We start from the raw sequence: 22,445 nt of genomic DNA, 5'->3' as shown, positions 1-22,445 counted from the left end.
GGAAGAGCAGGATTGCTTCCCATAGGAGAGCCGGAAAAATGTAAGTCAGTGTTTATAAAAAGAAAAAAGGGTGGCGTTGGATAAAGAAAGCCCCCCATTATAAAAAGCCGAAAGGTCGTAAATTGAGGGGGAAGAACACGGTTACCGGACGATGCAAGAAAGTTGTAAACAGACGGGGGAAGATTTCGAAGGCGGATTAAAAGTGAGAGGCGGGAGGGGGACTTAAACCGGCAAAACAGGGAGCCCGCTGAGACTTCCACGATGGCCTCGCGGGGGGCGGCAGCCGCACCACATGGGGGCCACCATAACCTGGCCGCCAGCAGTACCGTCCTCCGGCAGCAGCAGCACACGCAACAACATCAGCTCCAGCAGGTGGTGCAGGCGCCGTCACCGCACCGGCCGCAACACCACCATCAGCACCACCAGCACCCCCTGTCGCTGGCCATATCATCCCGGCCCCGGCTGGGATCCGCCGGCCACGTGACGGTGCTGCTGCAACCGGATCCCGACGCGGTTCCCGTCGCCCTGACGTCCAACTTGGTGCTGGCGTCAACGAATGGCTGGCAGCAACACCATCAACACCATCAACACCAGCAGCAGGTGCTCGATGAACAGCAACGCTCCAAACCGCACACGCAGGCCGACCGGCTGCGACCGGCTTCGCCGCTACTTGGGGGGGAGACATCGCCGCAAACCGGCTTCACTGTGATGAAGGGCCGGGCGGCGGCGGCGGCGGTGGTGGGAACGCCGGAGTGTGGAGCGGCTGGCGGCGCCGGTGCCGCGGCAGCGCAGCAGGCGCCGGCGGCGATCAACGGCCCCGCCGACTCAGGCAGCGGTGGCGGCGGCGGCGGCAGCGGCGGCGGCGGCAGCGGCGGCGGCGGCAGCGGCGGCGGCGACCTGTTCGCTCAGATCCAGCGCGCGCTACCGCCTGGGTCGGTCCTGGACGTGGTTATTCCCAGCAGGTTCCCCAGCGTGGTTGGCGTATTGTACCGCGCGGAGGCGGCGGCGGCAACGGCCGCCGCCGCCGCCGCCGGGGCCTTCGGCGTCGAGGGCGCCGCCGTCGAGGGCGATGGTGGAAGTGGCGGTGGCGCCACTGAGACGTGTGCGGCGGTCTGGACTGGTAGGGTGCAGCGCTTGCGGCGGCTTGGGGGCTTTGCCACGGAGGAGAAGGCCAAGGCATCCTGCCAGGCAGCGCTGGCGATGCTTCAGGACATTGAGCTTGCCACCGTCGCCGCCGGGGACCCTGGCGCCGTCATGCCAGCTCCTGCACACGGCAGTGCCGGCGCGGCGGCGGCGGCGACGGCGACGTCGTCCTGCGTTGCGGCGACCACGTCCATAGTTACTCGCGGTCAGCAGCCACCACAGGGACAAGGTGGGCGGGTGAGTGGCGACGGCGGAGACCCGGAGCGCACGGCCTTTCCTATGATACGGAAAGGTGGTGTTTGCGGTGGCGGCAGCGTAGCCATGTATGACAGCGGCGGCGGAGGTAGCCTGCCGCCGGATGTGCTGCACCTGAGCGTCGACGCCGGCGGCGTTGCCGCAGCCGGCGGCGGCGGCGGCGCTGATGCGGGCGTGGGGGGCCTGGATGCCCTTGCCGGCGGCCATTGTACGGCGTACAAGCTCTACATGTCCCCTAACACCAGCGGCGGCCTGCAGCTGTTGGCAGAGTCGGACCAGGGGGAGTCCGGCGACCACTCTAACCTGGCTGCCATCGCACTGCCGCGGCGGCACTCTGGAACCGGCGCAGCAGCAGCAGCAGCAGCCGGCACGGCTACCCTGACACTCGACTCGCTGGGCTATCGGCTGCAGCCCGTACTGCTTGGTCCCGCGGCGTCCACACCCGTCAACGGAGGAGCCGGCGGCGGCAGCGCCGGCAACGGGCATGCAAGCTTCGCCCCCGGTAGGATACCGACGGGCGGTAACGAGGGCAGCGCAGGCGCAGCTAGACCGAGTCTCGGACTGCCGGCCGCTGCCGCCGCTGCCAACAACAACAACAACAACAACGGTAATCAGCCGAGTCCAGTTGTAAACGGCATCAGCGGCGGAGGCAATCCGTCGCATGGCAGCATCGCTGCAACGGCTAGCGCACGCCGCATCCACGGTGGATTTGGCGGCGGCGGCGGCGGCGGCGGCGGCGGTGGCGGTGACATCCCGAGCTCCGCGGCGATGGCGGCGGCGAACGGGATGAATGGCGGTCCATCAGAAGGCGAATTGACGGACGAGAGCGGGGTATCGGACCGCCTTGCAGGCTGGCAAGGCTCGGGTAATAATACTGCCGCCGCCGCCGCTGCCGCCGCCGCGATCATAAAGCTCTCCGCCCCCGCAGGAGTTGCCGCCAGAGGCGGTGCAGCGCACTCCCTCCCGTTGCCCGCCTCCCGGAACATTGCGCTAGCGGCGGCGGCCGCTGGCGAGGAGCCGGCCGACCTGGCGGCCGCCGCTGCCGCCGGCAGCGTCAGCTGCGGCGGCTCGGGCAGTCGCGGGAGTGGAGTCCGGCGGGAGGTGTCCGTGGTTCATGCGGATCCGCAGGAGCCAGATCACAACGTTGTCGCCGACTTCTACAGGGCGGCGGCGCGGCTCTGCAGCGGCGGCGGCGGCACCGGCGGCGGCAGCGGCGGCTCGCTGACGTCAGAGTTCGCGGCGCTGACTCAGCTGGCCCACGTGGATGTGCGGGAGGCGCTACAACTGTTCTTCCAACAGCAGCATCAACAAGCCATGCAGCGATAAGTCAAAGGCGGAGACGACGGCGGCTTCCCATGGCCCCTTGGGCGGCGCAGGGTTAGACACATTGCGCCAATCGCCTGTATCCGATGTGGTCATGTATTACACCGGTCATCTCACCGGTCCGATATTGATTGGCGGGATGGGTTCGTTTACGGAAGGGAACAGCGCGGCCTCTCACACCTCCGGGGATGTCTTGGCGGGTATCGGTGCATGCCCGGAGCACCACAGGACCGTATGCTACAAGTTACAAGTTACAAGTTCCGCACACAAGTGCGGGTGTGTCCGTAATAGCCGGGGGGGCCATGGACGTACACCGCTAGGGGACTTTTTCAGTGTTCGTGTGCGGCCGTAATTAATGTCCGAGAGATCCCAGGATCGATTCCTAGCTCTGCCGCAGTATGATTGCTATCCCTCACGAGAAAACGAGTGTGGACTGGTACGCGGTGAAGGCCGCCAGCACCGAAGTCGCCTGCGACTCAACCAAACCTGCTAGGAGGAGGAGAGAACACACGCCCCCGCCCCCGATTTGTCAGATTATATGGGATGTGCTGGTAGTAGGCCTCGAACTCGGGTCTGTTGATGAAATTAGAGAAGAAGAGTCGTATACTCTTGAGTCGGATACGGCGAAAGGACGGCGGTGCCGGGAAGGGAAGGGGAAGGCAGGGTTTCGACAGGAAACTGAGCGACCGGGGGTTATGCTGTGTATTTCCCCCCTCCACTCACCCCCACACAGCGCATGGAGTTGGAGTAATTCGTGATTCTCGTAGTGTGACAAAGTTGGAAGGATTGTTTGGAAGGGTTGTTAACAAGGGTTGTTTAGGTTTGGTTGGGTTCGTTGAATTTGGCTGGGATTCCCCAGGGCCGGGTCGTTGGTGTGCTCTATTGTGTGAGGCGGCGCAGCTTTTACGATCCACATCTCGACACAGATAGTCATGTTTCAAACTATCTGCGTCAAGATAGTTTTTCACAAGCATGTTGTTAGCAGCAAGGATGTGTGCTGACGAGTTGAATATGACACAGGTTAAATGCCAGGGATGCTGCTGCCGTTAGGCGGTTGAGGGGTTTCGGAGGCCTAGTGGAGAAGTGGCGCCTAAATAAGTATCATCCCCCTCTCCCTCCCGGAGGTGCATTTGGGGATGACGTAGATGCTGACTAATGACGTCGCCAGCCAGCCGATAGTGCAGATGTGGCGCCCGGATTGGGGTGGTACATGGCTTGGACTTGGTTTGCTGAATAAGGTGTACGGTGCACATAGAGGCGATGGCTTCCGCTGCTGCTGCTGCTGCTGCTGCTGCTGCTGCTGCTGTGACAAGAGACGCGACGTGGGAATTACTTTTGAATGTGCTTTCTCTTTTTCCTCAAGTGACCTTAGGTCCCCAGAGCCCGTGGTCCACTGCAGTCGCGCCACAGGTGTTTGTTCCTTTCCGCTTTGGCACGGTAGGGCTCGTCGTGCGGCACCTTCGCGAGGGCGTGTGCATTGTTTTGCGAAACAATAGCATGCATGCACGCACGAGGACGGACCCTCTTCCCCTTTACGCTTGCGGCGGTGCACATGCATATGGGCTTGATTGTACGCCGGGAGTGGTTTTGCTGTGGGCGGTAATGCACGGCAGTGTAGCAAAATTTGCGTGCGTGCCGTGGCCTAACCAGCGATGTCTCTCTCCACACATACAACATGCATACATGCATGTGCAGGGCCAAATACAAGCCCGAGATCAGCCCGAGGCATTCACGTACATACATACATTCATATGAGAGCCCATGCTGTGGTGTGCGGGGAAGGGGGGAGGAGGAGGAGGGGGAGGAGGGGTTAACGGGCTGGCAAACAGCCCAAGGGGAACAGTTTCTGATTTCTGATATGTGACTCAGCCCCGAGGGCCCCCTAGATTGGGCTGGGGGGCCTGTGGGGACAGCGCGGGATGTGGATGGTGTGAGGTGCGGGTACCCACTGAAAGAGAACGACACAGGAGTTTGCGGCTGAGGAGCAGCAGCTGTAGCATCAGCCGCAGCTACTGCGGCACGGGGGGAGCGGTTCTCCACGTAACGAACAAAACGTGAAGGCGGATGCGGGGAAGGGTTTTGGGTAGAACATGCTGGAGTGGGAGAGATGAGCATTGCAGGGACGGAGCCTGAATAGGACATGGTTCCAGGTGGGGTTTGATGGCAGGTAACGTGTGACACGATGGAGCGAGGGGGGGAGAGGGGACGGCGAGGAGGAGCGCATCAATCAGCATGAGAGTGCCACCACCAAACATCCAGGGGCCAGTAACGAAGAGGGGTTTGCCGGAGTCCGGGTGCCACGTTAAGGGGCAGAGTTGGGGCTTCGACGCACGTTGGGGCTCCTGGTGTCCACGCGGCATCGAATGTCGGAAATGCAGCAGGACGGTGTGGGCTGTGCGTGCGTGTGATGTGTGTCTTTGGCAGGAGGTCATTGGCTGTTGCATGCAGCGTCATCGGGCGGACGGTGGTGTTGAAGGATGGAGCACCGGGGAAAGGGGGAATGGGCGTGCCGCGTCAAAGAGGGCTAGGAAACGGAAAGCGCTCGAGGGGGGGCCCAGAAGGGTGCGCATGCAAGCTCTTTCAAGCCCCTTTTTGTGGACGACTGGTTAGTGTAGTAGGGTTGGGGGTGGTGCTTTCAGCCATGTGTGTTTATGTATGTATGGATGGATGGGTGGATGGATGGATGGATGGATGGTGTGATAAACCTCCTTGAGTTGCGTCACCCTCTAACCCTCAAAGAAAGGCGGAACGAGGGGCCCCCTAATATTCTTTCTGTGCACATGAACAGCTGAAAAAGGTTTTTTCCTTGTGGATGACGGCTCCGGCTGATTTTCCAAAACTTTTCCAAAAATTTCTACACGTGGTAATGATGATACTGCTTGATGAAAGTGGATTTGTTGGTCGTGTCTTGGTGTCCCTTCCCTGGACGGGTCGACGAGGGCTGCGAATGTAAGCGGTACGTGAAGTGCGAGGAGTCCACAAGTAACTTTTAAACTTGTGCAACACCTTGCGTGCGTGTGTGTTTGTGTTGCATCATGGTTGGGGGGGGTTGCGTGACCCCGTACCTGTAAAACTACCCATACGAGCCGAAGGCCCAAGGGCAAATACCTAAACCCCTAACAGCCACGGAGAACAGGAAACACCGCACTATCAGCCCAGACTAGCGTCCAAACAACTTTGCAATCCTACGCCTGTGCCATGTCGTCAGCCATCTGTGGATGGATGGATCCTCGCGTACAAGGCGCGAGAATGTGAGCTGTTGTGGTGCTGATTGGCCGTCCTGTCATGGGCTGAGTCAGGAATGCTGGTGTGGGTTCGGTATAACAGACTCCGTTCATAGTGTCAGATAAGCCGTTAAAAGCGCAGAGGACCGTGTGGATCGCCTACCACGTGGCGTTGGCCGTTGTTCTCACCGTAGCAGGTGAAGAGGGCAAACGTGGCAGGCTTTTTCCGAGATCAGAGGGAAGGGATAAGGGCATTGGACGGCCACAGCCAGCTGTCTCAGAGGTGGCGAGTTGAAGATACGCCAAGCGAGTCGATCCGGTGTACCAGGAGTAATGGTGTACGGCACGAGGCCTGTGTCATAGAATACATGCAGCAGTTCAATGTAGGAGAGAAAAGTTCGAATGTTCGACACGCGGATTGCCTTGCTCTGACTCCAAGAAACCCTGGCAGAACAGGTGTTTGGCCTTTATCAACTGCCATTGCTGCGGAACTTCCCTTACAGGAGGGCTTTCTGTAGCTTCATATTACGATAATTGTAGCACCGGGATTCAAAATTGCATATGGAATATTGCATAGGGCTGTGGTAGGAGCCCGCTTGGCATAACCTTGAAACATAGAGCTGTACTAAGGATTGCTTTATATTAGTCAAAATCTATACCTTAGAAGCGTTCTGTCAGTGGCTGGCGTCAAGGATTGAACCGTCGGACAGCAAAGCGCGCCAAATTGAACAATGGAACCGGAGCAAGGGCAACCCCAGCCCAAGCGCGTTCGGCTTTCTGACGCGCAGCTGCAACCGCAAGGCGCATCCATCATCGGCATCCAGGGCGCTCTCACGGCCGGGCCCTCGAGCACAACTGGTACAACTGTTGCCCTCAAACCTTCGTCCGGGGGCCTTTCCCAGCTCACCACCGCCACGAAGCCCGCAGGCTCCATCGCTTCCTCTGCTGCACCTGCGGGACAAACCTCCAGCGTCGGGCCGGCCGTTCCCCGTGCGTCTGGTCCCACCTCCACATCTACTTCCGCGGTCCCATCCACAAAAACGACAAACTTCATCGCAAACGCGCACGAGGCCGTCCATTTCCGCGCAGTGGCTGCCCCGACTGTGGGGCCTCTCACGGCTGAAATTGCGGCAGGTGGTCACCGGGTGACCGTAGAGTTTCTGCACCAGCACTTTGGTGACTCGGAGCAGATCCGCGGCTACAGCGGCTTGAATATCACGATCTGGATCCATGTACGAACGTATCATACGTGGGTGGACATCCAGTTTGCTGCCAAGCGCCCCGGCGCCGACAAGCTTGGCCCCATCTTTGACGGCGCCTTCCCCTCTGGATACTGCCGGAGCAAGGTGGGAGAGGGGAGCTCCCGTGCTTGACCCATTTGAACGTGCCATGCATCCAATTCAGTGCGCCTTGTCGTCCCGTACATGCCGTCAGATATACGGGGATCGGTGAGTCACGTGCGTGTGTTGTGGCCTCACGCACCGCGCTTCAGATCGGTCAGGTCCGGCCCGCGATGCAAAGCCACAGCCACAATGTAAAGCGCAGGCTTGGGTCTGTTGCAGTCCAGCTCAAAGCTCCAAGGGCGGTTTTTTTATTAAAGTGCGTCCAAGGGTAGATCAGAACAAGGCTGGCTGAAGAGGAGCTTGATGAAAAGCCTCGTGCTCTGCTTCTTGCCTGGGCCTCACTCCTAAATTATCGCGCACGTGAAGACTCCTCCTTCACACGTCGCGACTGGTTAGTTTTATTTACTGCTTTGCTCGGCTTATTTATCAGAGTCTACATCCTCCTTGGCATCAGCTTGAATCGTTTACGTGGTTCACGTGGTCTTCCCCCCACTCTTCTCTTCCTCCTCCCGGCTACCTGCCCAGCCTCGTCGCTACCGCTTGTATCGTCGCGGTCCGCATACTGGCTGATGTTCCGGTTCCCCGCCCCCTCTCTCCTACCCGACCTGTTTTGTGACTAAATCCAAATCCAGGAGGAGTTTGTGGCAGCGGCGACAGCGGGGGCAGCCGCCATGCCGGATCTCATGACCCTGGGCGACCATGTCGGCACAGTGCTGTTGCCGCCCAATGCGTACGGCATTACAGCACGACCGGCGGCAGGGACGGCTGGCTCCGATGCAGCAGCAGACACCCCCGGTATCAGTATCAGTCAAAACCGTGGCAGTGCGCAGGGCCCTATGGAGGTGTCTGTACGGCGGTTCCAGGTCAGCAAAGCGCCGGCGGAGGTTAAGGTGAGAGCAGGTAACAGCTGTGCGGAGGAGGGGGGTGGGCCGCGCCAGGCAAAGCGAGAGGCGTAGGGGAGTCGCAAGGGGACAGAGAAGAGGGTGCAAGGCCGAGCGAGGCTTGTTTGCGTGGGTCGTCATTGGCCTTTGTTGGTTTGGTAACGCGTTTTCCGTGGCGGTGGCCATTTGCTTCGGATCTGGGCCACTGTAGCAGGAAAAGCAGATGATGCGGTCTGCGCTCATTGATTTGTAACGAATCCCGTGTGAACTGAGCCCCGCTGCAACCAAGGCGGAAATGGCATTACGGCCGTTCTCCTGCCCCTATTACCCCCCTACGCATGTACAATGCGCGCCTGTAACGCCGCTAAGGTTCCGTACTTCTAACCTGCCGTACTCAACCACCGTTACTGCTACAAGACTCAACCCAACCACCACCTTCATACACTCACACGCATACGCCTGACGCCATACCCCCGAGCAGACTGCAACCTATTCCCATATCGATTTGGGGGGGGGGAGGGGGAAAAAGGGGTTTCTGACCCCTTCCCTCTCGCCCTTCTCCCCGTCCCCACAGGAAGTTGACTTGCCACTTCCTCTCACATGATTTTCCCCTTCCCCTTCCCCTTCCCCACCTCACTGGTGCTCCACCCGAACGCAATGAATGTTTTGATGACGCCTCAGGCTCTTCACGCCCGTTTGGAGCCCCTGTTGCTGTTCACCATTGACGGAGCCCAGTTCATCGACGACGAGGACCCGCAGTGGGAGATGCTGCTGCCGGTGATGAGAGCTGAGGACGGGGGCTGTCTGGTGGTGAGCCGGCAGGGGGGTGCGGGGGATGAGCGGGCAGGGGGGTGCGGGGGGTGAGCAGGGCGTGTGCGTTTGTGTGCGTAAGCTATGACAACATGATGGCTTTGCAGAGCACATCATCGCGTGTGGTAGCAGGGAAAGACTCCCTCCGGCTGCCCATATGTGTATATGTAAGTCTATTTATGTCTCTATATATGTAAGTCCGTCTATGTGTGCATATACATGTTCACATATATGTATGTGTGTATATGCCCTCCATCGCCTACAATTCCTTTTTCCTTGTTCCTGGGTGTCGTTGGTAGTCCTAGTCCTAGTCCTAGTCTTGGAGGAGTTACTACTAACGATCCCAAGATGCAATCCCCGCATATTCATGGATGAGTCCTGACGACGCCCGTCGCTGAACTTGAAACTAAGGACGGAGCGTTAGCACTATTTCCAACACAACTGACAACAAAACAAGAACCGAGTCAGTCGGATGTGGGTTGCAGGAGCGAGAGGAGCCACACCAGCTTGAAAGTCGGCAGGGTCCATTGGGCCCACACAATCACAGTGTCCAAAAGTTGTCCCTCCGCACCTTTCCCCGCTGTTACCCATATATCCGCCCCACCCCACCCTACACCCCGGGCCCCCCCATTGCCTCCCGCTCCCGTTCCTGTTCCCCGCCCCACCCCAGTTGGGTCTGACTACCCTGTTCAACTTCTTCTCCTACCCAGCCTCGTGTCGACTTCGCGTGAGCCAGGTGTTGGTCCTGAGTCCATGGCAGGTAGGCGGGAGTGGGGTGGGAGCGGAGGGCAAGAAGGTAGTCTTACGGAGCTGAAGCTCCGGTGTGAAGGGGGATGGCGCGGAGGGGAATGATGTACTGGAGCGGAGAAGAGCGAGGCGGGGTTTGGGAAGCGAGGCAGTGCGAAAGGGATAGCCGACAGACGGGGCCACAGACGTTGGGGGCACCGGAAACACGGGGTAAGACTCGCTTCCCCCCCGGGGAGAGGGGGGAATGAGGGGTTGGCTAGGAGCTGTTAGACGCGAACTCGTAGTCTGGCGCCTGGGAACGCTCCGTGAGGGAGAGGAACAGACTGGGGGGGGGCAACTGGCTGGATGGAAGGGCAGGTGGGGAGATGAGGGGCCGGTCTTATCTTCTTGGATGGTGGGGGGAAGCGATAACAACCCATCCACGGCGCTGACGGACGTCATAGTTTTCATTTACCATGCAACACGGCCTTTCTCCACAAGAGGTATTATATTCCCATTGGAGCTGCGTCCCCGTGTGTCTCACTATTGCCGCCATCGCCATGCAACCATGCAACCACAGGGATTAGGCCTGGGTAAGGCCCTCCTTAAGCTGTCGTACGATTTGGCCAAGTCACGCCGGTGCGCCGATCTGACGGTGAGCTGTCGTCCTCCTATTTGGGGAGGTGGCGTGGGTGTTTGCAGGCGGACGGGGACGGGAAGCCTTTGCGGAATGGGGCAAAGGGAATCCTGCTGGCGCCTGTGTATTCCTCTGTACTGAGCTGCGTCTTTTGTCCGTATGGCCGGAATCTGTGGAGGGGTTCACGGGGGGAGAGAGGCTCTCCTCCCGGCCTTCCCGGCCCCCACCTATCCCCCACGCTTGCTGTATCACCTTCCTCCCATGGCCGCTTTTCTTCACGATTTCGCAGCCATGTTTTCTGTCATCTCGCCTTCCGCCGTCTTAAGCCGGCGGCGCTTTTCTCGTCCTAACCACCAACCATACCACTCGTTGGGCCCTTCAGGTTGAGGACCCCACCCCGAACCTACAACGAGTACGTGAGAAGCTGGAGGTGGAGATGATGAGGGCACTGCCCTGGGTAGTGAACCAGGCCAGAAAGGTAGGGCAGCTGGTGGGAGGACTCCCGGGGGGCTGGAGCGAGGCAGGTACCGCCGTTTGTGTAATGCTTGTTGCTTTTTAAGTCTGTGCTGGCCTGCCGATCTCGCATGACCGTCCTCCCCGGTTGAGAGTCTCTGGATCTGGGACTGGGACTGGATCTGGGCCTGGTATCACCTCTTCCCCCACCGCCCCTCCCTTTTTCCTCTCCTTGCAGTGTCTAGATGCGGTGGTTCGAGGTGAGACCAGCTGGCCCGTCTGGGAGGAGGAGGAGGAGCAGAAGATGGCTGAAGAGGAGCAAGCAGCGGAAACAGCACAGCAGCTGCAGCAGATAGCGGCGGCTGGGGCGACAGAAGCTACACCCCCAGCCCAAGGCGCGGGACAGGGCGTGGGCGAGTTGGTTGTAGCACAGCAACCCCTCCTGGCAGCCCACGCCTTCTTTGCGGCCCTGGGTGCGGTGCCCCCCCAGCACATGGTCCTGCCAGAGGACGTGCAGGTAAAGGCGAGGGCGGAGGCGGAGGCGCGCTGGCGGCAGCGGCTGGCGGCAACGGAGGACGCGGCGGTGAAGGCAGTCGCGACGGAGGCGGTCGTGGGGCCGGGGCCGTCAGGGTGTTCTGAGGACACCACCGTCGTCGCTGGCAGAGGCAGTAGCACTGGTGACATGACTGGAAGGGGGGGGGTTTCCTCCGTCGCGGGTGCCCTGAACCCTAGCCCGACCTTTGTGTCTGCCATCAGCCGCGAGCTGAAGATGCACCGCGGACAGGTGCGGGCATGACTCTGTCACTTGGGTGATTGTGGCGGTGGTAGCGGTGTTGGGGAAGAGCTTTTGGCCGCGAGGAGGGTCAGGAGGGGTTGGAACTGAGGGCTGGCCACAAAGCAGGTACTACTGATGCTACTGATGCTGTTGATAAGTTCTTTCGCCGAGAGGTTTATGGGGAATGGCGCTAGTGTAAGGGGATTGGCACCCGGCCCTAACCCGACCCATGTGGGCTGAACAAATGGGTATGAACAACTCTCGCGACTCTGCCATAAACTTCGCCTCCCGGTAGCTACCCTTTCTTAGAGCTGGACGCATGAATGGGTTCATGAATAGCCGCTTCGTCCGGTGGCCTTCGTTTGATGGGTGGCGAGTGCAACATGGGCGCCCCCTCTCCTTATGGCATCCGCAGTTCATTTTCACAGTTTTGCTATGTGCATTTCCCGGCTCCTCAGATCCGAAACGTGTGGGAGGCGCTGCTCTGGTGTGAGCCGGGGGCCCTCACCCGGCACGGGGTGAGGGCCGCTGTGGAGCAACTCATCACCTCCAGATTGGAGGTGGGTGGAGGGTGCGGGGAGAGGCTGGTTGGCACGGGGCAGGGGAACAGGGGCCCTCCGACGCGTTGTGTTTTAGCCGAGTAGCTGGCCCCAAAGGGGGCGCGCCTTCTGGTGCATGTCGTGTCGTGTGTGTCTTAATCATTTTCCCACATTGACCTCCCTCCATGCCGCCCGACAGGCTCAGTACTTCTCCTCAGTGGGGCGGGCGGCCGCGGCCAAGAGACTGGTGGACACTAACCGCACCACGCTGCAAGCTGCAGGCAGTGCTGATGCAGACGTGGACGATGCGGTGCGGGAACCCGACTTTTTCCTGTATAGACCAGTGGGCCAGGAGGCGGTTGCCCGGGCGGGCAGCGGCGACACGGGAGCTGTCGCCACCGGCCGGCTCAACTTGACGCAGGTGCGGGCGGTTTCATTGTATGTGCTTATTGCTTCTTATCCAAAATTACTTCAATCGGGGTTGCAACGAGCCGTCCAAAGAAACAACTTGCCCCTTTTCCAAGTTAGTCTCCTGATTTGCTGGTTTGCGAAGTTGTACTCAAGATGTCCTAAGTCGTTCCCTGGAAACCTATCCCTCTCCTGCTCTCAGGTCACCGCGGACGATAAGGCCCGGCGCATGGAGGAAATGCTTCTGGAGCGGCGGCAGCAGCTCGAGGCGCTGGCGTTGGTGCTCGACAGGGACTCCAAGAAGCAGCTGTAGGGTCGCTAAGTACAAAGCGGACGATGGCGAACCAGCGAGTCTGCCAATCAAAAGGGTTATTTTGTGCCAGTGCGCTATCACCTTGGGCATTTATACCAAATTTCGTGACTTATCTCAGGACGTGTCCCAATCTGGGCGGAACGAGTAACCGAATGCAGAAAGAGTGACTACCTTGAGCAATCGGTGTATGCACTTTCTTAAATGAAATCCGCTGTCGCGCAAAATGGATGGCCGGCCGGCAAAGAAGTCTTTTGCATCACGCGTTTCCCGACTAAATTGTGCGTTAAAACCTTTCAGTTCGCCAAATGCTACAGTGCCTTGCGCTACCGCACGCACGGACGAGTAGAATAAAAGACAATTGTCCCATGTTAACCATCGCCAACCAACAATCTAACCCAACGATGGACCTCGTCCTAGCGACATGTGTCTCACGGACAGAGGATTTTACTAAAACTCAATACCTTAAGAGTACACAATGCAGCATGTTTATTGGCGCCTTAACACCGGTTGGCGTAAGGAAAGGAACAAGAAAAGAAGTGAATATTCCCTTCGTGACAGACCTAGCACGAAGAAAGGATGTTAACGGCAATTAACGACCACTCCATTGAACCAACGACCAGACCAAGGCAACCACACCGTTTGCATCCTCCTCGGCACGCACACGCACGAATACGCACACACAGCTATGTACTGTTGCATGCTCAAATTTCCCTGCTTTGAAATTGCACGCCAATAGACCTCTGCATGTAGCAGCCAATACATAAACATTTTTTCAATAGTGAAATGCCCTCCTGCATGCCCACAATGAAGCGCTCTCTATCATAGTCCATGTGCTACGTGGCATTGTTTTCTCCCGGGATCCACGCAGGTTACTGTGAGCCCCCAAACGGCCGTGATGTGCTCATGTAAAAATTGTAATGCAACGCTGTTGGCAGCGGGGCCCGATGACATTTGCCGGGCCACGTTGCCAGGCTTTCACCTAACCAATGCACTCTGGGGCCTGCATGCTTCGACTGTGCACTGCCGTACTACGCCCCGCATACGTACGGCCGGTAATTCGTAGAGGCGGCTTGAGTACCACACCTGTCCCTTCCATGCACCGCTGCACATTGTGCGCCCTGATGCAATCCAAAGGAATGAATGTCCGGTTTTGCAACAAGCGTCACAAACAAACGCCACGCGGGGGACGCGGAAGTGGAAAACGAGAAAAAATCACCTGCGGCTGCCCCTGCTGCTGTTCGGCCCGCTCGAGAAGGGGTATGTAACAGTCAAGAAAACGTAGAAAGCAATAAACAAACAAAGGCAACTACAAATTACCACATACTCGTGCCTGTCAGACTTCCGCATGCATGCCGCCTAGGATACGTGTGTGTGCACTATAACTAGCGTGTCTACCTGTCTGGGTCTTCGTTACCTGGCGCGACCTCTCCGTATGTTTGTCCAATGTCCCAACCAGCCTATCCGTACAATTAGCGTGCTTGCAAGGGAGAGATAACGCGCGTACCCATGACAGCAGTTGCAAGGGGAACCGCTGCCAGGTTTGACCCCCTACATGACAGACAAGGAAAACGAATAAAAACACGTTATGGGGTTTACCTTTTTCCCCTGCACACACATGGCGTGCGGACAGGAGGGGGAACTGAATTTCACACGTGTCCCACGTGCATGTTCGGCCGTAAGTTCCGGCAGGCGCAAACTGCATGCACGAGGAGCTGTCAGCTGCGCGTGTGTACAATCCACCTGCCTGAGCCGCGAGGAGTCAAGTCCGCCAAAAAGTGTACACGACGAGAAATAAGGCGGGGCAGCGCACAACCAACCGCAACCGACTCGTGTGATGTCCAATGGGGAACCAGCAGCTAGAGGCAGGCACGTGGTGCCCGGAGTATGGCCCTACAGCGGTACATCCGCTAGGTGTCTGTTTGCGCATTTGAAAAACCCTTGCCTTCCCTGTCCGTATAAATGCGGTGCTGGGGTGTTAAGCGGGTGGTAAGTGGCGACGGCGGTGGCAGCAGGGCGCGCAGGGAGGGGGCATGGAGATTTTTCCGCCGAGTGCCATCCGGGCCGAAAGGGCTGGGCAGAGCTCCGTGCGCCACCGAGCACCAGTTCCCAGCACTGGCCCACCCTTCCTCACCCCACACCCATACCCACAGTGGGGGTAGTGATGGTGGCTCTCCTCACAGGTCCTCGAGAACAGTGAGCTGGGGGGACCCTGTGTCCGGGACACCGGGGAACTGTACGACCTCGTGCCGCTTCGGCTTAAGCGCTGCCTTGACCGCCTTGTACGTCTCAAACTGCGGCAGAGCACCGTAGAAGAGCGTGCAGACATGAACATTCGTGCACAGAGGGCTCATACCCAAAACACACAATCCTACGATAGCAGCACACATGCAGCAGCAGCAGTGCATCACAGGGTTCCCAAATCACCACTCGCAAGGTCGAAGGATGGGATGGGATTGCAAAAGGAGGCATGAGCGAAAAGGACGGCAACACGGGTCGAGGGAGCGCAGCATTGCCGCAATCGCGCTCCAAGAACCGTCGCCGCAGCCCCGTCCCGGCGCCGTCCCTTTCTTGCTCCCAACATACATCCGCGAATGCAGGACCGCACCCCCACGTACCTCCTTCCCCGCCGCCACCACTAGTGGCTCCACGAACAGCAGCCGGCCCAGGGAGGGAAGGGCGGCCATCAGCCGGTCCAGCTCCAGATACACCTCCAGGTGAGGAGTGCACTGGAAATTGTGTTGCTGGGCGACAGTCTGGTGGAAGGCGGGGCCCGTGCGGGGCGTCGACATCAACAACAAAAACACCCAGGCGGCGTACACCGCAAGGCCGAACACCGCAAGGTGAGAGCAGTGGAGGAGGGAGGGGGAAAGCCGTCGTGTAGTGGGATGCGCATGACGGGTTGCCACCTCCAATACCTGCCAGTCTGCTGACCCCCACAGCTCTTAGGGTCCAACTGCAAGGTTCAACTGCAACACACTAAATGCACACACGCAGTACACACACCCTCTCGCGGGTACGTGGGTCAGATCACCAATATTCGCTATAGCGTTGGGCGCGTCGTAGTCCGCGCGCCAAAACAAAAACGCTACCAGTCTTGCTTGTTACTGAACTTAAGTAAAAAGACGATACGATTTTGAGAATAACTTTGGTATCGTGCCGTCATGTAATTAAGCAACATCTCCTGAAGAAACACCACGTACAGCAAACACAGCCGTGCCCACGCACATACACACGCCGTCATCCCTCACCCGCCTACCCGTATGAAGTCATGCAGGGGGTCCTTGCTCTCAGAAGACCACTGCAACAGAGCGGGGGATGGGAAGTAGCAGGAGGGAGAGCACGGGCACAAAGCCGGAGAGGGACTGAGTGATTGAGGGTAGGACACACACGAGCACGTCATGGGGCTTCTCCTCGAAAGGGGTTGGGCCGCTTGGGGCCTTCCCTTCGCGGGACTTGCCCTCCCTCCATCCCCCAAACATAGCAGCCGTGAAGCACAAACCCCGCATGCCTGCCTACATACACATAAGCGCAAAACATCTCTCAATAGCTTCATCTCCAAATTCCTTACCACCCTTCTCACTACTCTTCCCCCAAACAACGCGTCAAATCCTGCTAATCCAGTAGACAGCCAAGTCCTCCGAAGTGAGCGAAAAAGGAACCAACAGAACTCCCCCTCCCCCTCACTCACCTGCAATCCATGCCATGCAGCACACGAGTCGAAGTGGATGAACAGTCCCATCCGCTCCCGAACGACGCCCGCAGAGCATTCCGCATCCGGACCCCCACTTGACGTGCTGCTAATCCCCCGCATGGCCTCCCCCAGCGAGGCGTTGAGGGGCATGTACGGCATCCAGTTCGTAACACCCACCCCCACCGCACCCGCCAGAATGGCGGTTCGGAAGGTGGATGATAGCAGGTCGTACCCGACGGATTGCTGTACGGGTGCCCCAAGGTGTACGGGTTTGCCGTATGCGGCCGCGGCAGCCACGGAGATGCGCAGCCTGCGTGCGGGGTGGTGATACCGCGCGCGTGTGTGTTGGGTCAGGGGCCGTCAGGGGCCCTCGTGTGCACAACATGTCAAAGAGATAGTAAGGAAATATGCTGCAAAACAAGCGGGTAGAATTCGTTTCTATTGCATAATCGACACTACGGTTTCATAGAAGGGCTGGAAGAGGGGGCATGGGGTGGACGTTGGCAATGGTGGGGCCTTGCGGCCGCTGACCACCAAACAGCCTGCCTGATTGGATGTGCCCAAATCCCGCGCAGCTATCAAGCCCACCCTTCCCCTCGGTTCTGAGCTTCCTAACCCCCTTTCCTGACAACGAAGGCGCACACATACACCCCCCTTTCGTGCCCTGCCGTACATTCGTACTCACATCTCCGGGGTGATAGGGCTGCCGTACGGTGTAGAGAAGCTGGCGTCTACGACGAGGTAGTCGGTGTACGAGCTGGTGGCGATGTGTTTGAACATGGTAGTGCCGTACACTGCCACAAGTACGGTTAAGAGCTCGGGCACGTGGTGGAAGCATCGTGCACCGGCCGACTGTACGACAGCACATGCACGGTTATATACCTCTGCTCCCTTGAGCTCCCGGAACTTCAGGAAGTCCCAGTAACTAAAGGAGTACGGGAAGAAGAAGAAGAAGAAGAAGAAGGATACACACGGGGGCCCAACGATAAAGTAAAATTTATTCCAAGATTCATTGAACATCATCCGATGCAGCTCCTGACCTCGTCATTTGTTGTGTCATGCTTTCCGCTTCATTCTTAAACTATGGGACCCCCTTCCTCCCCCTCCAGCTGCCCCTCCTCTCTTGCCCCCCTATCCCCCCTCACCGCGCCTGCAGGTCCGGCCCCATGACACTCCCCGCCTCCAGCACGGGCGGCCCGACCTCCTCCCAGCGCTTGAAGGCAGTGCCCCACCGCGCATTGAGGGATTCCAGTTGAGGCCTACGAGCCTGGAGCCACTGACGGAACGACCATAACTTCATACCACGGAACCAGGAATAGAAGGGACATAAGGCGACAGGATTAGGGCAGGAGGAGGGGGGAGGACAAGGGTAAGAGAGCGGCGAGACAGAGGGCAGGAGGGTCCCAAGATGTGCGGCTGTAGGGCCACTGGCGCCATGGGGTGTACAGGGGGCTGTAGCGGGAGCAGGGGAGCAGGGGAGAAGATGAACCGCAAACGAGTGAGGGGGGATAGAGAAGCACGTCCCCCGCTCAGACAGCCGTTATCCAACTGCAAGGGGCCCCCTTGGGATGAAACCTCGGACGGGGGGGAAGAGTTCCAGGCCCGGCAGATTACAACGTCGGGATGGACAACAAAGGCGACTCAGTGCCAACCGCACAAAACTCACACAGCCCGCGCAGTCAGTCAGCGACGATACCCAGGACGGACGGGCTGAAGACACGTACAAACGCGTACGCTTACACAAGAACACTTCTACCGCCGTGGAAAGGGCATCCACCCGCTCGCTCATGCGTGGGTGCCGCGTGCACTGAGATGATAACACTCTATGAATCCGTAACAAGTCCTTGCATACCGCGGGCCCTGAGTAGTCCTGATAGCAGTCGTGCTCCTGCGTGTATTTGGCCTGTGAGGTAGGGCAGGGGGAGGGGGGAAGGGGGGAGGGTGACAGGAAAACTCGATACGGGGTGGGTGAGGGATGTGCAATGAAGGACGGGGTGGTTGTAACTATAACAGGGACATGGGCGGAGGGCGTCAGCGCGGCAGGTGGCTCTCCCCGTCGACGACTGCCGTGTAACACCCACAGCAAATGGACTTTATGTTATAGACATTACACATAAAGTCATCCTCCAGGACCCCGTCATCTTCAATGACCCCCCACACCACCCCCTTCCAGTCAATCAGTCCGCAGGTGAAAACGGCGTCTCCCCCTTCCGCGCCCTTCCCCCCGCTGGCAGTCTTCACATCCGCTCCCTCGCCGCGCCTCGTGCCGATCCATCTGGCAGCGGTATATCCGTAATAACGTTCAGCAGCCGACCCACCACACGGCGGGACCGCAACGGATCACCCCACTCTGCTGGTGTGGCTCTTTCTCCTCCTCCTCCTCCTCTCCTTCAGCGGGTCTACTCCGGCAACCCCCCCGCTCATTGCGAACCCTCTTCTCCCCTACCTCACGCAAACCTCACCAAAGACCACCTCCCTTTATATAAAGGGAGATGCCCAACAAACTTCCCATAAGCCTCCGAACCCGCCGACCCCCAGCCGCACAGCAAGCAGATACGGACGAGCCCATCCACGCGCGTCCGCACAGACCGTTGCTGTGCTGTGCTGTGCTGTGTAGGAGAGAATGAGGACTCCGTGCAACAGCGCCAGCTCGGCTAGGACGCGAGCTTTACAATGAGGAACCCCAGGGTAGGATAGGCATACAGATGCTCCGACCCACGGGTCACCCTCGCCGCTCGCTGTCCACGAGATCCCAAATTTACCTACCTAGGAAACCGAGGTAAGGGGTCCACCCCAGGTAGGGGGTCCAGGGTGTGCAAGGGTCTTCCCCTTGGAATCTCCGGTCCCACCCGAGACACGCCCCCATCCCCGTCCCACCCAAATACCTCGTACTCGTTGTTGAAAGCTGGCTGTAGCGATGTGACCCTCCCGCGATGTGATGCGACCAGGTGGGTAGCCACCTGCTGCAAGACACTCATGGCCAGCTGGTTAGCGGCCGCGTGGAACCAGGACAGCAAAGGATACTGCCGCTGATGGCTGGACGGGCGGGGGGAAGCAAGGGGGGAGCAAGGGGGGAGCGGGACTCGGAGGTATGAAAATGCATTACGGCCCAGCTGCACAGCCACAGGTAGGTGGCGGCGGAACGGCGCCGCAGTCATGCCATGCCCGGGGCCCGGGTGTTGCGGGTGCGGGTGGATGATGGGTGGAGGATTGAAAGCCAGGTTTGGGAGGCCGGATATGCGACGTGGGAGTCGGTGGGCAAAACGTTTGCGCACAGGATTGTGTATCGATGACGGTGTGGGCGGCTTTCGTCTCTCTTGGAGGCTCCTCCATCGGGCAGCAACCCGCAAGCCCCTCCTTCACCGCCCCTTGCCGTACACCATCAACAACAAAAGCAGCATACTTGCGCCGCTTTCCACTTGCCCTGGCTTCCCGTACAATAAATTCGAGGTATCTCATCATCATGTACGCACGGCGCAGTTCTTATCCCCATGAGCCCCTGCCATGGAGAAGCATTGCGCCTTTCTGCTCGTCGCCTTCGTCGGCCATCAACAGCTTACCCTCTGCTTCTTATTAACCTTTCCAGTCCCATCCTCGCTTTCACCTTCCCAAGCCCCATCGTGCGCTTCTTCCTTCGTCCCGAGACGCTTCCTTCAGAGAAATTCATAATCCCCGAGAGGCCCCCGGAACTATATCCAAACCTGGCCGACCCTCGGTGCCGCACCTGTCTGTCGCCTTGGCATCCGGCCACTTGGTGAACACCCAAGCGGGCGCTCGCACCATATCCAGGATGAAAGCAACCTGAAGATTAGGCGTTTGGGTTTGGGACACATAGGCACAGCCTGATAGCCCCGGGTGAGCCTTTGCCGTGCATGTCTGTACAAAACCGTGGCATGTATTTACAAAGCGCGGCCAGTCAACACAGTAGCTGTTGCAAGGACATACAGGTATGAGCCATCATACGGTACGAGTCAACGTAGAGCATAAAGCCTTCCGTCCCCCCCACTTGGCGGAGTAATCTTTTCTGCTTCCCTTTAACACACCTTCAAGTTGGTGTTCTGGCATGCGGTGGAGACCAGCAAGTCCAAAAACTCGAAGTTGACGGGCCCATCCGTGGGCTGGAGGAACTCCCAAGGGCTAGAGAACACGACTGTCGTAATCCCGATCGCTTCCATGCCTTTTAGGGTTGACACCAGCTCGTCGATGCGTGCGACATCGCGACCACGCGCAAGGTTGAAGCGCTCAACCAACTCCAAGTGAAATAAGGTCGCAAATCGCTCAACATTTGTATTCAGGTTGACTTTTTTTGTGACGGCATGCAAGCTAGATATGCCAAGCCTCGCTGGGAGGCCCTTTAGCCCGGAAGGCGACAAGTATGACTGAGCAAGGATTAATAACAACAATGCCGCCCCCACAAAAAATAAGCCTGCTAGAAGGATCGGTGACTGGCAGATGCCACGGCCTGCGCGTCGTTTAGGCGTGTAAAGGGGCGGCATTGCAACACTGGACTGCTGGAAATAACGGGCAGAAGAGGAAAGGCTACTCGATAACCGATACAAATTTGATCTATTACCGAGTATGCAAAATGAGTTGCTTGCTTTGCTTTCGCTCTGTCTTGCGATGCTAATAACTTCCGTTTTTTTCCGTACTACTGTAACACTTCCCCCTGCTTACGATAAAAAAATTTCAACTCCACCTATGTCCTAGAAACGTTAAAAGTTTAACCGTCATGTCTGCCTCTAAACAGTATGACCGCCAATTGTGTGCCACTTGGAGTCTTTCATCAAGCTGTCGTAAGAACTCATGTGCTTCTCCAGCCAAGTCTCGTCCCATTAACTAGGGAAGGAAGTTATCTTTTAAATCAGCTCATCAGATGTCCACGTATTATGCTGGTACCGTTTAAATGGCAAACACCGAACACCAATTTTGTGCTGCGGTTTACGCTTACAAGCGTCATATTCTTCGCTTGGTGACACGCTCTCAGTAATACGGCACACTTGAGACATGGATGCGGATTCGTAAGAATCGTCTCACAACAAGGCACTTGTCGCATGAACCAGACCCTGAGCCGCTGCAGCCCAGCTGGGCTCAAAAAGCAGTATTCTCCTGAAACGTATACGGTATTTGTCCAAATGTAGAGTCGTTAGCATGTCCGGCGAATCATATTGCTTGCGCACAAAGGCGCAGAACTCAGGCAAACGCAGCTGCAGGGCGGCGCACTTGACGTGCTCAACCACTCAACCACAGCAAGGCTTAGCACTCCCAAGTCACGCTGGCTGTTACACTCCGTCCAGTATACGAACATAGTAAACACCGTTGCTCGCCTCATACGCGTCAAATGTAAAATGCACCCGTGGCGCTTTCAATTCGTACGAGGTACATGCACGAAAGCACCAACGGACCTCGCATACAGATCGCCTTAGCTTGCGTGGAACCGGGGCTAACCAATGCCCAGCATCTCGTCCGACAACGACGCGACCCCAATAACACGATACAGGATCATCGGGCATGCAACTCGAGCCCAAAGCTCCCATTACTGAAACCTCTGGTATTTTTCAATCAAGGGTAAACCAAAAGGGAAACGAAGGCCTTTTCCTCATGACGGAAGCAACGCTTGAGCCCGCATAGACACATTCGACCGACCAAAACGAAACGCATGTCACGCACTTGCGTTGACGGGACCTGGATACGTGCAATAGTGATAGACCCACAGAAATCAAACAGCAGCTCACTGCCGAGCCGAGCGGGACACGAGGTATGTGCAGTCGTTCCACGATGTGGTTCCTTAGGTACGGAAGGTGTGCGTGTAGGCGTATGCAAACTCTCCACGAACCCGCCGGCCTGTGCGCCAGCCCCGACGTTTCCCCCTGCCCACAAACACTCGCTCTATCTTACTTGCCTTTTTTCGCGCTTTTCCCCACATC

General features: G+C 58.2%; 3 protein-coding genes across 3 annotated transcripts in view; 2 read left to right on the top strand and 1 right to left on the bottom strand.

The window, feature by feature from the left end:
- The window catches only part of VOLCADRAFT_93193 (uncharacterized protein), a gene marked incomplete at both ends in the record, with an annotated part of 6,418 nt that extends 3,694 nt beyond the window's left edge, over positions 1-2,724 (top strand). Inside the window, 2 exons of the mRNA XM_002952527.1 lie at positions 427-738; positions 910-2,724. Coding sequence (XP_002952573.1) covers positions 427-738; positions 910-2,724 — 2,127 coding nt within the window. The remainder of the gene's footprint in view (positions 1-426; positions 739-909) is intronic.
- A 3,952-nt stretch (positions 2,725-6,676) lies between these two features.
- VOLCADRAFT_93192 (uncharacterized protein) lies at positions 6,677-12,830 on the top strand (the record flags this gene model as incomplete). The annotated part of the gene is made up of 13 exons (XM_002952526.1): positions 6,677-6,935; positions 7,035-7,291; positions 7,380-7,393; positions 7,814-7,841; positions 7,921-8,178; positions 8,851-8,979; positions 9,650-9,739; positions 10,286-10,360; positions 10,725-10,820; positions 11,034-11,579; positions 12,029-12,130; positions 12,309-12,530; positions 12,720-12,830. The coding sequence occupies 13 exons, from the start codon at positions 6,677-6,679 to the stop codon at positions 12,828-12,830; spliced, it is 2,187 nt and encodes a 728-aa protein (XP_002952572.1).
- Positions 12,831-13,419: 589 nt separating this feature from the next.
- Positions 13,420-21,527, bottom strand: VOLCADRAFT_105555 (uncharacterized protein; the record flags this gene model as incomplete). Its single annotated transcript, XM_002952456.1, has 14 exons — positions 13,420-13,570; positions 14,427-14,435; positions 15,009-15,198; positions 15,436-15,583; positions 16,087-16,128; positions 16,519-16,831; positions 17,207-17,446; positions 17,667-17,973; positions 18,262-18,424; positions 18,984-19,130; positions 19,371-19,557; positions 20,246-20,322; positions 20,565-20,983; positions 21,470-21,527. The coding sequence occupies 14 exons, from the start codon at positions 21,525-21,527 to the stop codon at positions 13,420-13,422; spliced, it is 2,451 nt and encodes an 816-aa protein (XP_002952502.1).
- Positions 21,528-22,445: the final 918 nt, after the last annotated feature.

Source organism: Volvox carteri, assembly GCF_000143455.1.
Source record: "Volvox carteri f. nagariensis unplaced genomic scaffold VOLCAscaffold_30, whole genome shotgun sequence".
Lineage (NCBI taxonomy): Eukaryota > Viridiplantae > Chlorophyta > Chlorophyceae > Chlamydomonadales > Volvocaceae > Volvox > Volvox carteri.
Note: the sequence above shows the minus strand (reverse complement) of the source record. Positions and strands in the feature narration are given on the sequence as shown.